At 45.1% G+C, this 17,107-nt stretch overlaps 1 protein-coding gene across 3 annotated transcripts in view; it reads right to left on the reverse strand.

Moving 5' to 3' along the window:
- dtx1 (deltex 1, E3 ubiquitin ligase) overlaps positions 1-14,562 on the reverse strand; it is a 38,629-nt gene extending 24,067 nt beyond the window's left edge. For 2 of the 3 annotated variants that reach the window (XM_047592150.1, XM_047592148.1), the window contains exons 1-2: positions 14,104-14,562; positions 13,015-13,679 (exon numbers count right to left, since the gene is read on the reverse strand). In XM_047592150.1, the coding sequence (XP_047448106.1) occupies positions 13,015-13,273 (259 nt within the window). In that variant the 5' untranslated portion in view covers positions 13,274-13,679; positions 14,104-14,562. The remainder of the gene's footprint in view (positions 1-13,014; positions 13,680-14,103) is intronic. The other variant, XM_047592149.1, reaches the window with a different exon arrangement.
- Positions 14,563-17,107: the final 2,545 nt, after the last annotated feature.

The following is a 17,107-nucleotide window of genomic DNA, read 5'->3' on the forward strand; positions in this document are numbered from 1 at the left end:
TTCAAACACGATTCTCTGACTGCGGCGGAGGTTGGGACGGGGTAGTGCGTCTTCAGCTTGAGTCCTAGCCCTGTGCTACCTTACTGTAACAATGTCTTTCTGCCTGCATCTTCACTATTCTCTTGAAGAATAATTTAGCATCATAAAGTCATCTTGACAGCACCTTCTACCCGACTTTATTATACCATTGGCTAAACACTGGCAACCACGACACTCCCTGCTATGCAAATTTGGTTTGGTGCTTAGGTTTCTTTCTATCCGGCTGGTAGAAACTCATGTGTGTTAACAGTTAATCAACTTTCCTACAGATCTGTGAATAACACGGCATCGGGGCAGACACGGACCTTGAATTATCATCGTACAGCCTTCCTAATAGCCTACATGTGAATACTGAACACACGATGAATATTATGCTAATAAACTCTACAGTATAGGGGAAATAAAATAATTGCAGTGCGTTTGATGTTTCTGCATAAACCCCAGAGCACAGCTTGGGAAAAAAAAAAAGGACTTTCATCTCCCAAAAAGGGCCTTCGCAAACAATAAACCCAAGCTGGCTATTAGTGATGATAAAGAGACGGAATAATGCAGAGTGGTTAAAAATGCATCACAGACCGAGAGGAAACATCTGCCTCGAAAAGATCTGATACTACGCAGTGTGCGAGGATGATAAGAAGAGAACTCTTCTATTAAACGCATGTGCCACCACTCTCCTTTCCAAAAGCCGTTGTCGTACCTGCACATCAAAGTCTCGGGGATCTGTAAGAGCATTATCTCCTCATTAACAAATACCCAGAGATCAGAGACCATAAAAATGAGCATGACAGCCTGGCATTAAGCTGGTTTAACAGCATTATATGTTACAATATCACAGCTCCCCGGCCCCTCTCTCACAAAATCACACATTAAAGCTCATTTTCTGTACTGAGACGACACTTTAGTTTTCCCAGAATGCAATTCTTCATAATGAGCTACAGCGCTGAACAGTGGCTTGGATTCCCTTAAGCATCATTGTCTCTTGTGATGGATGAACAAAAGCGGAGGAGCAGCCGATGGTTGGAAGGTTGTGGTGGTGGTGGTGTGGGTGTGGGTGTGGGTGGGGGGTGTTGAAACAAATGGAGGGGGAGACAAGGAAGGAGGAGAAACAGGAGGTAAGGAAGGTAGGCGGATAGGAAGAAGGGAGGACTGAGGGGAAGGAGAAAGGGGTGTGAAGGGAGAAGAGAATGAAGATGGAGGAGGATGGAAAAGAGCCAGGCAAGGGGGGAGGAGAGAGGAGGAACGCTACGTGAGTTTATAAGGAGGGAGGGAGAAGATAGAAGGTATGTGATGAGTTGAGCTTTTCTGCCAAAGAACAATAAAAAAAAGAGGATGTCTCACTCCTGCCCGAGCTTAGAAAGTGAACACTGCAGTAAAACCAGCCCTACTAATACAGTTTTGCTGCCAGCAAGACAAAGAGGTGAAGAAAGGTGGCTTTGCTCCCACTGCGACCGTTCTCACCCTCCAGCCCCTTCAGCTCTCCCACACCTTGGCCTGGGGAACTGGCCAGTTACCGTGCACTTGTGCAGAGTCTGCACTTGCCGAGGTAACACAAAAAGACAAGAGTGGATGAAAAAAAAACTTAAGAAAATTAAGTTACAGCCCTGTCCACCTGCCAGCTCCTGTACTGCAGCAAGAGACCCTGAAACAACCTTCTGACGCTGTAGATGTCGTGACTGTCCTCAACCGAGGAGCTCGCTGACTCACTTTGTGTGCGCGCGCGGTTCGCGTCTGTGTACATGCGGAGGGACACGCCGGAGAGGTGAGTGCGGCTGGGCATGCAAATGCGTTTTTCGGGCGCACAATCGCCACCTCGCACCACTTCAGCCTCATCACGTCCAGCGGGAACCTCGTTAGCATGTCAGTGCCGTGCCTTCACGTAGCGAGGGCAATGGAGCAGAGGAGGCACAGCTCCAGGCGACACTAATGCGCACACACACTCACAAACCTGCGGCCTCGGATTCACATGACACAGCCCGGCGCTAGGAAAGAGCAGTGTCAGGGTTCCAGTGAAACAGGTTGCTTGTTAGCAGCAGCGGAGAGTCGCTTTCACGCGCGGGAAGCAAAATCGTGCCATGTTAACTTTCCCAGTGAAGACAGACGCAAGTGAAAACAGACAGCTCACACGGCTCATGCAGCGCTTGACAACATTTCCTTCCGAGCTAAGAGATTGACTCATTTTCTGGGATGTCTGCCTGTCAGCGCCCCGTGCACTAGATAGGCTTATTATTTCACCCCAACGTTTCCTCATTTCCAACTGATGCCGGCTTCAGCCTCCTTTTTTATCCTGACATTGGTAAATTTGAAGCACGGTGCTGCCAGGTATTACTGCATAGCATGCTCAAAAGTAAATGAAAAAATAAGGAAATTGGACATACATGTTGGAAATCTGCACACCTGAAAAAGAAATCTATAATCTGTATTTAATATTTAGTATTTAATCAAATTAGCTTTGAACTAACCATCTTCCTGTGTGAAAGTCCTATTGGTTTGTGACCACACTTTACATAGACTATAGCAAGTAGAAGAGACATGCATTATAAAGCTAAGATGTTAAATGCAATGAAGAGACTTCAAAAACTAATTTCTACCACATGTCACTGGCTTTCCTACCAAACTGTCGAGCTGCCATGGCTACAAACGTCACTAATTTTTCTCTAGTCTCATTAAACACCTCACATCGGAACACAGGCGATTTCATGAGTTGATGGATTTACAGTATGTGATTTATGCAAATATTTCCCCCCCCAATCATTTACAGTTGGTGGCCACTCATTAGGAACACTCAACAGTTTAATGCAGTACGCTACAGGAGCTCTACCGTGACCTTTTCTCAATAAAAACCCCCGCCGTTTATTATGATGGAGAAGGACTGTCGTGAAGTTTGTGATTGATTCCAAACACGCAGCCAAACCTTTAAACGCGATCTTAAACTCCACACCGCATCACTCGTCACTCGGTTCAGCGGGGGGAAAGTGGCACGCACACACACACGCACGCGAAACCCCACACGCCGTGACATGGTGCGGTATTTATCTCTGCCGATACGATACTTCACGTCAGGCCTCACGTTGCTGGGACAGACTGCACATCAGTGAAACCATTTCACGTGCTCTGCAGAAGCCTGATTGATGGCCGCACCACATCAGAGGAGACTTTGAGGAATGGCTCACGCGGTTCTTTGTCAGATGACCTCTGCCGCACTGTACATGCAGCGCTAACTGCTACACGGCCGGATCTGGAATTTATGGCGTTCTGCGAGGTGTGATAGTCACCACTCACAATATGAACTGAGCGAAATCCATTTCTAGAAAGTCCCCATGATCCCCACCTAAAACCCTTATTGTCTGGTTGGACGTCACGCCGTTTCTGACTCACCTCTTTAGGCACACGTCCACCTACATCTTTAATGGATACTTAATGATATACCGTTAAAGCATTGTAGCCTAAGAAATCGCTAACGTGACTCATTTTGAGGTGACGATGTGCCCTTTTGAGGCACAAAAGGGGACAAAACTGCACGGAATATTACATTTGACAAATAAAAGGACTCACTGAGGTGAACAGCATGGTGTAAATGAGTGTGCTGAGACAGGCTTTTATAACCCACTTCATGGTTGTCAGACATGGTCAGGTCTTATCAGAGGAAACGTCTGGCTACATTAGAGCAAACTGTCGCCGCGCCAGACTACGCTGGCTACACAGCTCTGATCCGCAGCAAACTGGACACGGTGTGAGGGAGGTCAGAGAGCGTCAGACCACCCTGCGGGCAGATGATGAACCTTTTATCCTCCGCGCACTGTAATGGATGGACCGAAAACAGCTTCACCTTAAGTGTGTTCTACTTTTTCCATATTATTAGGCCCGGACCTTTTCCCTGCTGAATCACAAGTGTAATCACATTTCCGCTGCGTTCATACCTCCGAATTAATGAAGAGACGTTCAGACACAACCGTATTAACTGCTTATTTTAAACACTAAATTATTTTTACCGCTGTGGTGCACACGGCACTATTAAGTCTGTTCGGAGGAAGAGGAGGGGCATATTCGGGGAAACTCATGCTTTTCAGGGCAAAATGTCGAGGCTGAATAAAAATCAAGGTCGCGTCCTTGTTGCAAAGTTGCTGCTGGATTGCTAAAAGCTTTTATCGAGCTTAAAGCCAGACCCACAGGTCCGGTGGATCTCATCAAAGCCTAAAGAGGTGACACAGTGAAACACTGACTTTGAAGGGTCAGATTTTGGGATTTCCCAAATCTGGTTTATCGGCAGTCATCAGCGAGGATGGAGGAAAAGGAAGCTGATGAAATATGTATGATGTTGTTATGATACACTGCGCTTTAAAGGGAGACTACTATTTTTGACATCTTATCATAATGAAAGGTTGTTTTCAGCGCAATATCAGTTCAAGAAGATGGCGTAATGCTCTCTGGGCTCTAGCAGCTGGATGAAATGTACATAATTTATATGGATCTACAGCGAATAAATGATTTATCTTTTCCTGAGAGGGCGTAATTACTCTAGAACAGATGAGGGTCAACTTTGAAATTCAATTAATGTTGCACTCACAGGGCAATTGGAAGGGTGGGATTACTGGGCTTAAAGTGATACACGCTTCCCAAAATCTGCAGCTTTTCTGCTGCATTGCGACCTACCTCGAAGGCCCAAAGCTCTTCAGCTCAGCCCGAGGCAGGGTGTTCATTTGTACTGTAGGCAGCTGTTTGGGACGTAGTATCAGACTGGTCAGCAAACAAGCAGATTATACCGAGCATAATACACTGGAGGAATTTAAGAAGTTTCAGTTTACACTTTGAAACGTCTGCTACATCAAAACTGATGCAAGTCGAGTGGACAACGGAGCAAAACTACAAAGCCGACAAAATTCACACATTTCAAGCCAACAAGAATAAGCGTGGGTAAATAGCTACAAGCTCATAAATCAGCATCATCCTCCGCTGCTTCCACTGAATAAATGCTTTTCATATATTGTTAACTTATAATCGGTCTCGAGCCGTTTGGAATAAAGTCATATCATCTGCTATTTCAATTACGAACTGATCAATTTGGTCTACACGTTCTGCGTTTTCAATAATGACGAATGCAAGATTTGAATCACTTTTAATTACTTTCACCACTACTAATTCGTTTTTTGTCTGGTTTAGGGTTAGGGTTAGGGTTAGGGTTAGTTACATTTGTTACATTTGTCTGCAGCCTGTTGTTCTCACATCGCGATCACAGGTCTTAAGCGAAGTCCTCACTTTCGGTTTCCCACCTGCTGGAAAGTTGGGAGGAGCACTGTAATACTTTGTGACGTTGTACCCTGCCTCTAAGCTAGCTGTCGCCCTGCTGCATCAACTCTCCTGCACTGTCTCCCACATGACTGCAGCTGAGCTACGAGCTGAAGCAAACAGACAAGAGACTGATGAGTGATGACCACTGATTATGGTGCAAATATAAACTGCAGTGTCAAGCGCACAGTGATGGTGCAGCAAATACTTCCTTTCTTGAATCTGGAAATAACGAAGTGCACTCACTGGGATGCATCACCGCATTTCCACACGTCATTGTTTTGGGTTTTTTTTATTCCTGCAGTGATTCAGAGAAGTGCCATTATATCATGAAGAACTGTTGATGAATGACAAGCATTCTTATTTTCTTTTTATCGTAGCTTGAACGAGGAGAAGATTCAGGACCACATTACCCTTATTTATATTAGAAATGCATTGCTTTTGACACTTTCATATTGGCAGGAACACTTCGAACGCATATGGGACCCTTCGGATAGAGCGGTTTGCTATGCTGACAGGTTCTTCTTGTCTGAAATAATAAATCTGTTCCAATAATAAAAGGTGGATGTAATAAAAATTCCCTTTCCCATTGTTTTAATTGATAGGTTCTGACATCCACCTTTTAACCTGAAAGACGCCGCCGCAGTGACTTTCGTTCTCCTTCCAGGTGACAAACGACTCTCTGACGGAAACGCATCCACGCAAAGGACAGAACAAAGAAGACGCAATGGCCATTTAAGCCTGATAAAAATCTGACCTCGAGGCACCAGTGGCATAAATCCTTAGAGAGTTTGCGAGCGCTCATTCATAGTAAAAAGTCTAGAGAGTGATGGCGTGTGAGCGGCTACCATCCGAGCAGTAAAAGAGGAGGTTTGGCTGCCAAGAGCACCTGGCAAATATTCTTCACCCCACAAGCTACTGCAGGATGCTCTACACGCTGAGCCGTCGCAGGACTTGGACTCTCACCAAGAGCCATGATTTAGAACAGCTTACAGGTGACACAGAGAAAAAAGGAGGAGAGGAGGGCGAGAGCGCCACACATTGATATTCTGCTCACCGCCCCGGCAGCAGACAATCAAAATAAGTGATTGTTGTTGTTTTTTTGTTTTTGTTGTATGGCTCGTCCCATTGTGGCATCAGTCTAAACATCACTTGTATTCACGATCCAACGCAGTTAAATACTGCACCATGAGGGCTGCGACTGGCTTCGACGATTGCCTTTTTTTTGGCTTAAAGAGCAACTTTGAAACATCACGATATAAATACGGCCATTACAACTTCCTAGAGCCCTGACAAATATCCATTACGCAAAAGATACAACAACACCCAACAGGCACGCTAGCGGCTCTGTACGGACGCGCATCAGAGCTGTACAATGCTGAATTGAGTAAACTCCTGCCTGTGTGTTCAGACTTTAGGAAGCTATTTTCTGTCCTTTACAGTAGCTCACGCCGGAACAGTGATGACTGCCTTATCACCGAGATGCTTTTGAGAAAGCCATCCCGTTTCAGCTTTAGAGCTTTGTCATGCCACCACAGTGTGGGCTTTTTGTCTGAGAGCGAAATGAGCAAAAGGGCTGAGACCAAACGAAAAGTCCCCGCGCCGTGTTTCTGCGCTCGCCGAGGCTGATCAAGGGAGCAACCGCTGGCAGCCATGGTTGCATCAGTGCAGCTCTGCACTCAGAAGTTTTCAGTAAATGTTGGGCCTTACCCTCCTGTAGATCAAAGACACCCCAGTGGTTACAGTAGGAACACTCTGTCCCTTTTTGACATGACTGCATGCTAATGCTTGGCTTGTACACTGAAGAGCCACTCGCTATAAAGCTAGGGAAAGTGAGGCGGATGGAAGAATATTCACTTTATAACAGCTGGAATGTTTTAATGAATGGAAACACTGAGTAGAAAGATGATTTCTTCCAAACAAAAGCACATAACATGAGAGATAAGATGCTATAGTAAAACAATCAGTAAATAATAACTACCTCTAGGTTATGTAACAAGGCCGAGATGATGCCTATTTTCTATTCTAGCAGCAGCAGGCCACTCGGATGAAGCAGACAACAGTCTCCGATCTGTCTGACCTGCCAGACAGGCCTGATAAGCAAGTGGAGCAGAGAGCAGCTTTAAAGCTGATGGAAATTTAAGATATCCATTTTAGAAGTTAAAATGTGGTGACTCGTTGGATTAGAAGTTAAAAGGGAGATGTTGAGCTACTGCTACCAGCGCCAGGGGCTGATAGAAACTGCACAGACTGTTCATCACCGTGATGCAGTAAGGATGTGGAGTGAGTGGACTGGAGCTCCACGACCCTGGAAACAAGGTCGTTCTGAGACGGTAGTCAGACTCATTTTTTTTACGAGGATGTAATAAGTAACTGAGTGCCGCAGTGTGGAAATGATTAATCAGCTGGACAGAAAACTAACCACCCTAAAGTTTTTAAAAATTTGTATTATTCCAAGAGTTGGTCAGACAACACAAGTAATCTGAAGATCTCCATTTAAACCCTCGCTGTCAACCCTTGCGGTTGTAGTGTTTCGTCTCTTTTTCAGACAGCGTATACATGTCTGTGGGCGCGACGCTCCTTATCTCCACCTAGCAACTCGATCGCTCGTCGGCCTACACAGCTATCTCCTCATCGGATATGTGGAGCGCAGTGCTCCTCGGCTCCTTGACCACATGTTGCCAGATTGCTCATTCAACCGTGGTGACACTAATGCACTTCGGTCTTCTCTACTTCACACTGCTTTTTGATTTCTTGAGTTTATTTATTTATTTTTTAAAAAAGTTTGGATTAATCCTGCTATCCCTGGGCCTCCAGTCCACTACCAATTTTTTTCATCTACATTCACAGCTGAACAAAGCAGCCTCTCAGGCCTATCGCCCATCTCACCCCTGCTCCACAACCTTTACTTTCATGCCTGCCTCCATTCCTTCCCTCAGAACTCCTGCTACTATTCACTCCAGAGGATTTGGTCTGCGTTCGGCTGGTCAATTGTAGCACCGGCAGTTGATTATCTCAGATAAAAATGTGGAGACAGATAAGAAGATAAAGCCCTCAATAAATAAAAATTATATTTAAAAAAAAAGCTTTGCTGACTTTGAGTAAAACAAGTGTCACACATGCTAAAATGTGCTTGATAGCTTGTGTGTCGACTGCCACTTCCAGCCCACTGCATAAATGATTTTAATGGAAGGCATCATCCTCTGCTCCAAAATATTTACTCAGATAATTAGCAAAAAGAAAAAAAAAAACATTAATTCAGAATTAACATGAAGCACACTGTGGAAGGAAGACTCGGCCGTGATAGCATTGAATCTATGCTTGTGTGAAAGTGAAGCAGCAGGGGAATGTGCACAGCTGAGGTTCTTTCCAGTGTTATTATCCCTCCCTCCACACTGTCACTTCCCATCAGGAAAACGTTCCACCTCTCCTCTGTTCCTCTTCTCTCCTCACCTCCGTGTGCTCACTCCTCCCTCACCGCCGGGTCGCTTCAGTCCCTTTTCCTGCCGACATCCATATGGAATCCAGCCAGCTTTTTGGGGTCATGATGGACCCCTGAGTCAGTCACACCCCGGCCACGCATTAGCTCCACACCATTTTGACTCAACCGACAGCCACTTAATTACGTTACATTATATATGTTCCTCCTCTGGATTTATAACATCAGTCTTGTGAGGTAAAGCCAAATTACACCCACGTATACAGTATATATACATGTGTAGTGGTATGTACCGCAGTGTGCCGGCTAATCTGACGTATGTAGACGTGTTCAAAAACGAAACACAAACCATCTGTTTCATTTCTATTTCTAGTCATTTCTTCATACAAACTGGAGTATTTCGGCCCAGCTCGTTTTGCCTTCTTCTGACGCAAGTGGGATTTCACAGTCAGAGCTGATGCATACAGCACCTGACCTTTAGCACGTACATGGCAAGAATCCTTTTTACAGCTTCCTCCCACAGACCACCGAAGCAGTTCCCACACGCGATCACTACTTACTAAACTACATTAAAGGAATAGAGAAAACAAAGCGCACCGCCCCGCTTCTGGCTATGTGCAACATGACATACGCTCGTCAGGTTTACATGCGGCGCCCATGCCGTTTGTCAACTGAGCGCGCTTGTCTTTGTCTTTTGACAGATTCTCAGCACAATTACTCAGAGGGGGTATTTAGCCGAGGAAAATAGGCTGGAGGAGAGGAGGTTCTCACGCCTCTGGAACCAAAACAAACAAAGCCCCGCTCCGGCAACACAGCAGCCAACAGCTGCTGATAGGGGTTATCTCTGCAGTCACACATGGGCCATCTCATAACAGTGAGCAGAGCAACTGTAACCATGCTAACATCTCAACGAACGCACGCAGGGGATGCAGAAAATGAGGGTGCACTATAGTTTGTCTATTTGGTTTCAAAGTTGAAGTGAGATTGTAAGTATCTTCACTGCCTGCGTGGGTAAATGTGAACTTCGTTGAGTTCTTGATCCACTCTGTAAGTAGCAGAAGGTAACGGTGATTCCCAAAAGCGAGGCGGGATGGTTAGAACTGAAATAATTAGGGACTATTCTTAGAGCCTGCTCACCAGTCCAGAGACCAACACCAACACTGGTAAGACACAACTTGCCATAAATGTGTTGCCTTTTGACCCTTTAACTTCATTGCTCATCCAGTAATACGCCACACTGCCATAACGATGAGCAATGGAGCCCCCTTACAGAATGCAGATGAACCCAGATGAGGCGGGGTCCGGTTTGCGAAACCTCTCCATCATGAGGGGAAATATAGAAAATGTAAGTGCTTAAAAGCCAGGCAGTATAAGCAATACCTGCGGTGTGAAATCCATCAGACAGGTCATAAGTGCTGGTGTGTGATGGAAATGGCAGATAAGCCCAGGTGTTTTGCTGTGGGAGTGGGTGTAGTGAAAGGGGATCAGTCCACAGCAGTGTTTAGAGGTTCAAATGCCCCTCTGGGGAGGAGAACCGATCGATCCCTCTTGGCTGGGAGCCAGTCCTCTCCTCAGATATTCATCCACACTATGTGTATAAGCCCCTGAGTCTTCACTCATATCGGGGCTCAGGATGGCACCACGGACTGACGGGTCTTCACCAGATCAAATCCATGCCCTCATTTTTCCTACGCCATTTAAACACACATGTGTTTATACCGCTCCCTCCAGAGAGGGGAGCTGCCGCGTCGTCTGTGGTCCCCACGCTGTCGTCATGATGCTTTGATTAGAGGGAGTCATGGAGATAAACTATAGCTGCTCCCTCATTAGTTGGTATAACGCAACCCACAGGAGATCCTCCCTAACCCACAGGAGAGCAGGGTACCCCCACACAGCCTGCAGGGACAGGACACAAACACCGCAGCTGGCGGAGGGCAGCATCACACAAGTCGGCGAACTCCCTCACAAGCGCAAATAAAAAGACGTACACAGGCGTACGCTGTGGGCATCGGGCGCGCTCAACTCTCTCCAGCTTTGGCAAATAAAGAAAGGAAAGTCTCCGAGGACTTGATCACTGGCTCTGCGACAAAATGGGGCTTCCCCACAGGGACGCTCCATAAGCCTGTAAAATAGCAAGAGGCTGCGGGTGACCTGCTGAGCCACAAATATAGCAAACATCTGATGCGAAACAGATGCATCACAATCCACACTAAAACAAGCTTACGGAGGTCTTTCGTGCAATCAGCAGCGCGACAACATCACGACAGCCTGGAAAGCGAGGCCTCGTGGGACGTCTGAATCGACGGCTGCGGCCTGGACCGCGTTCACGGGCATGAGCGGGGAGGGGGGGGCTACAAGGCATCCTGGCTGCTGTCCGTCAGGCCACGCTGTGACAGGTTTATCCCGGCCGAGGGGGAAGGCAGCGGGCCGAACGGCACAACGAGGAGCGATAAACGTCAGGACCAGCCCCTGCGCCGCGGTAATGGCTGACAAACGGCTCAGTGGCTCGTCTCACAGCCGCTCAACCCCAGACACGTGTACCGCTCTGTGTTGAATTCTATCAGAGGGGTAAACACTAATAAGAACAGCAGGTACCAGGCAAGGCGGCCCGGGACCATTCAATATAAGTCACATTTTTCATATAAAGCCTCAGGTCACGCCTCCAATAGACTCCACATGCTTTCACTGGATAATGACATGTTATTTTAACTGTCTACCATTTACTGCCTTAACATTCATATGTATAGAGTGTCCAATTTATTTTTAAAGCATCAAATACAGTTTCCACAGCTGCTGCATTCCACACAGATTATTATAGAGGGAGCTAGTCTGAAACACCCATCAGAAAAATGTATGTAGGGATTGTGGATAGTTTAGAAGATTTTACACCGCATTTTAACCTTATTTAAAAAAAAAGATCAGTGGTTACTATAATACCGACAGCTGCAATTGCAAATGAACCATTGCAAATATCAAGAAAGGTGAGGTCACCTTCTGTGTATTCTCGTGATTACCACGTGGATGCTCTGACGTTACGTAAACCCCCTCAGTTACACCACGAGACATGTCATGGACCTAAAAGAGCGGAGTTTGACTATTCAGATGTCTCCTCATCAAGAATAATAATGAAACTCGACTTAATTTGAGACACGACCTGCGCACTCCCAAGAGCTTCTAACAGAGGAGTCACAGTAAACACAAGTAGCTCACTAACAGACTCCAACACAGTGATGAGCAACGGACTCAGATGTGAACGTGTAAAATAAATCAGAGCGCTGAGATGAGTCCAAGGCTGGTTTTAACAGATGTCTACCCCCCCCCCCCCCCCAAACACACACACACACACCTTTACCGCCACAGCAACAATCCACACACGGCGAGTGTGCACAGCCTTGGTGGTGTATAACAAAACATCTGGTGGTATTTAAAAAGGTAGCAGTTATCAGAGAAAATTACAGTCAACAAAACGAAAGCTGGATTTTTACCCTAAAGAGTCACGCAATACCAGGAAGGGAAGTTCAAGAGGATTTACCGTAAACGTGCTAGGGCCACAGGTGACCAATTCCTCAATAAAGACTATGTTGTTCTCACACAGACATAAAACTGGAGAAAAACTTTCTCACTTAAAATCCAGCTGGGGCATAGATTCAAAGTCTGATTTATAACCACATTTTTTTTCCATACTCTTGCCTGAATACTTAAATCAAGCTGAGAATACTCCAACTGCGCTAGTCCTTGAGTCAAAATCCATAATTACACTGGCTGAAAGCACATAGATGAGAAGCGTGAGGGGTGTTGTGCTGAGCCACAGCTCCCATTTGCCTGATGGATGAACAGCCTCTCCAACATGGTGACCTTTGACAAGGTCACGGCATTCCAGCGGCTGCATAAACACACTCCTAGCTGAATAAATAATTACTACACTTTTATCGTCTCGGCGCTTCATGTTCTGTTTGTTGCAGCGCCTCTCATCTCTACCTGTGGCTCGTTTACATGAGTGGCGAAGCAGACGGGGCTTTCAGCAATCCTCATTTATCCCCTTTAAAGTTGCATGGGATTCGTGTAGCGGACAACATAAAGTCTCCATCGCTTCTGGTTTTGAGATAACAGCACTGTGGCGGGAATAATCTAACATCACTCATTTATGAGTGTATTTAAACCATTCCCACTACTGTTTTGTTTACATCATCGCACTCTACTTGACATCTGGATCTGTGACACCTGTGTTTACAGGAAACCTCTACATGTCTTACCCGTGTCTTGTCGAAACTGGTGCATGGACTGCAGGTCGATGATGTAAGGAGAGAGCTGAGCATCCACCTGTCCCAGAACGACACTTCCTCTGGCATCCCCCTTCAGCACGTTTTCGATGTGATGGGAAACCGCCGCGCTGTACGGCCTCCAGCGCCCGTGTTCGTTCAGCCACTCCCAGACCACCACCCGGGCCAGGTTCTGCGGCGGGTACCCCAGCCCGTTGACGGGCACCAGCAACCCGGAGCCCGGACGAGCCATCTCCTTTGTGGCTGTTTGCGCCTCTGCTGCCCCGGCTGTGTCCGCCGCTAGAACACCACTGTGATCCTGTCAGTCAGCTGACACACTGGAACATTTTCATCAGCGCCAAACGGGAGGAAAAAAAAAAAAGAAAAAAAAAACTTGAATCAGCAATTAGTAGCTATGGGAGTCCTCAATTATCTCATGCTGCTTTCAAGCAAACAGCTCTGCTGGAGTCATCGTCCACAGGTACTTTCTGACTGCTGCCACTTTGATCAGCCTTAAAAGCAGCAGCCTCTGTCCTCTCGCCTCTCGTCACGTTTGAAGTGGCAGATGTTGTTGATGATGATGAGTTTGCAGCTGTAGGAGTCTCAGTCCTCCACAGCCAACCACAGCAGATCTGCTGCAGGTAGACAAGAGGCACTCTCTAAACAAAACACACACAAACAAAAGCCGTGATTTATCACACAAGCAGTTTCTAAACAGTCAGGCTGTGTGTAAGGAGGGGAGGGTGGTGACAAAGATCTAATGTGGTACAGTCCCATTAGTGGCCTGTACCTCTGGGTAATTCTGTTTACTCTAAGTGTGGTGCGTACAACTGTACACCAGCCAGCTGTTTCAGCAACAAAATAATCGTCATCAGATGTGTGTGTGGAAGGGACAGAGCAGTGTGCACGCACAATGTGATCACTCAGACATTTTAAACAAAAAGCTGCTCAGATGCAGCGAACGCCAAATATCCGACACTGTCTCTGTTGCTTCTGTAGATCCTCTGCGTTTAGTCTCGCGGTGAATGATTATCGAGACATGCACAACAACAACAAGCTTGAATCGATTCCGGCGATACAGACCTGTAGGCTGCAGTTGTGGTGCCACACATCTGCCAGGTAGAGGCTGCATTTCACAGGCTCCGGACGAAAATCAGATTACCAGAGGAGGGGGGAGAAAAGACGATGTGAAAATCTCGAAACGCACCTGCCTTTTTTTTTCTCTGCTATTTGCATGAATCCTTATCCTGAAATCTTCCTCCAAGCCCACCTCCCGCAGCCTCGGCAATCCATTTGTTTTGTTACACAAAACCCAAGGCGTCGTTTTATTCCCGTGAACCTGCTACAGACAACAGCAGCTTGTTGGTCCGCTGTGTTAAGTGAATGCATGCCCCAGTTGCACGGCTGTCAGTGTGTGAGGTGCAGAGCACCCACTCCGATGTAGACGCGTATTTCTCTCTCTGCGACGGCAAACGTCACGCGCAATCCTTCTTGCTCGCAAATGAATGCCCCGGCACACCTGTAAGGATACGCGTTACTGAGATCCAAAGTGTCTTTTAGGAGAAAGAAAAAAAAATAGGATTATACAACTTCCGGTGTCCAGTTTCAAAATAAAGCCCCTGTTGACATATGATTCCACTGAAGGGAAACGCTCTTCCACAGTAATTCAGACATTAAAACTGATTGAAAAATAAATAAATATATTGCTAAAGAGTACATGTGTTATCTTTGACTCATCAGCCACAACATTAAAACCACCAACATTTGAGGTTAATTACATAAACCATCTTGTGACAGTTCAGTGATCTGCTGGGGAATTTTTGGACCTGGTGTTTACTTAGACATGTAAAACCCACCTAGACCAGACCAGAAACCCACATCCCTTAGTAATGACACTCCTTGATGGCAGCAGCCATCCCCAGGAGTATGCAGGCTGACACAGACACACACACACACAAAAACTCAAAAAGCATGAAAAACAGCACATGGTGTTGACCTGGCCTCCAAACTCACTAGATCCCAAATTGATCAAGTATCTCTGATATGCACTCGAACAAGTCTGATCCACAAAGACCCCTCCCCTCAACCCAACGACATTCTGTTGCCAGACACCACAGGATACCCTCAGAAGACCCATGCCCATTCTGTGATGTCACAACTGTTTTGGGTTTATTTTCTGTGCTGTAAACAGTGGGTTGGGTAATATCACGTAGCCCTTACCATAACTGCTGGTCTTAATACTCGCTCGTTGACTTGCAGCAGTTTTTTTCATTGCATACTCCATCAAAATGACTAATCAAATTAAATTGCCGTGTAACGATGCGTTTAAATGGGAGTTTTTAGACTGTTATATGGATGATTGATAAGGACACTGTTGCCCAAGATGAAGCGTGTAGCGTCACGTATTTCTCACATTTTTAAATGAAGTCAGGTGCACCATAGGAGTAACACTGAGAATCCAGCTAAATGGAACAAGAGTATCATCAGCTGCCAAAACGACGTGCCTGCAGCTGCTAGAAAAAGGCTTCTAGCTTTAAATAATAAAGAGCATTAGCTCACACAGATGCAGGGATCACTTCACTTACATCAGTAGCCTCTCCAAAATGTGCTTTAATAACACAAACAAGATTGAATTGCATTCTCTTTGCCAAGCTTGTCGCCAAATGAATCATTTCTTTCAATCACAGATTTGATCTGTGGAAAACTTCAAGCATCATCTGCAGCTCAAGACATATTTCAAAATGACTTAAGGTATATAGGCAACTTAACAAAAAGTGACTGCATGAAGTGTGTCAGCTGTATCTTTTCTCATATGATCTATATACAGAAATTTAATATGTTACAGTAAAAAAGTACTGAAGTATATGAGTTCAATCGAGATGGATGGACTTTGATATAGGTGAGGAAATGTTCACCATCAGTGAAGTTTAGTGCCATAGTTGTAGGCAAGTCTTTGTATCTAAATCCAAACCCAAATTTCGAAAGTTTCTCACCAGAGGGTCTGAGAGGAGATGGAAAGTGTAAAACAAGTCACTTAATCTGTTTCTCTTGTCAGTTTCTTATTCCAGTCTATACTTGACAAATGCTTAAAAATAAATAAATAAAATAAAGAGGACCAGCAAGGTTCATTCACTTCAACTCTGCCAGAAGTGTCATCAATTGGAGGAGAGCACCACCATGTGGCCAGTTTGTGTTATTGACGCTTGAACAGCAAAGTCATCACTAAACAAAACCAAGCACAATGCTCTCAAGGGCCTGAAATAGTTTCAGATTAGCTGATTGGTTTGGCACTCATAAATGAGACAGATTGCTGTGTTGTAGTTTATTTTTGCATTGTACAGCATGTTCATTGTTTCTTAATTTGGCTTCAGTTTGCAACTCGTGTGTTTAATAATTTGCCATTTTGTCTCATTATTTTTTATTTTAGTGTAGCACCATCTGGTAGAGCAAGTTAACCTTCCTGGGCTTCCTGTAGCTTAAAAGAGGCAGTTAACATTCAGTTTTAACACTCAATACTGTTGTTTGTTAATGATGTGTGGTAACCTTTCCTATGCACAGTAACAGGGCATACTCTATGTCTTTTTCTTTTTTATGTGTTATTAGATTATATCTGTAAGAAACAAACCAACGAAACATAACATTTTAACATCATTTTATGTTATTAAATTTCTTCTTATCACGTATTAGAGATTTTTTCTCTTCTCATCTGTTAGATTAGGAATTAGATTATCTAGAAAGCTAAAACCTCTCTGACCATAGTGAATGTTGCCCTAAACTGTCAAAATGTTATCAACTGCAATTTGAGGTTTACATAAACATTAAAAATATCAATAGTTTTCTCACTTTAGATGCAAGATCTATATTTCACATTGTGTCTTTTTTTTAGGAGCTGAAAAAACACGAACCACTAACTCCTTAATTGTTGGGCCCCCCTCGAAAATGAGATGGTTCACTTCAAGGGGCTACCCATGAATAGATTAGTTTGAATTGTGAATTTTGTTGTTGTTGTTTGTTTGTTTTTTTCCTGTTCCATCATCAGGAATTCCTGTTAATTTAAGCCATCAAATAAATACGTGGCATAATAAAT

This window comes from Mugil cephalus, chromosome 8, assembly GCF_022458985.1.
Source record: "Mugil cephalus isolate CIBA_MC_2020 chromosome 8, CIBA_Mcephalus_1.1, whole genome shotgun sequence".
Classification (NCBI taxonomy): Eukaryota; Metazoa; Chordata; class Actinopteri; order Mugiliformes; family Mugilidae; genus Mugil; species Mugil cephalus.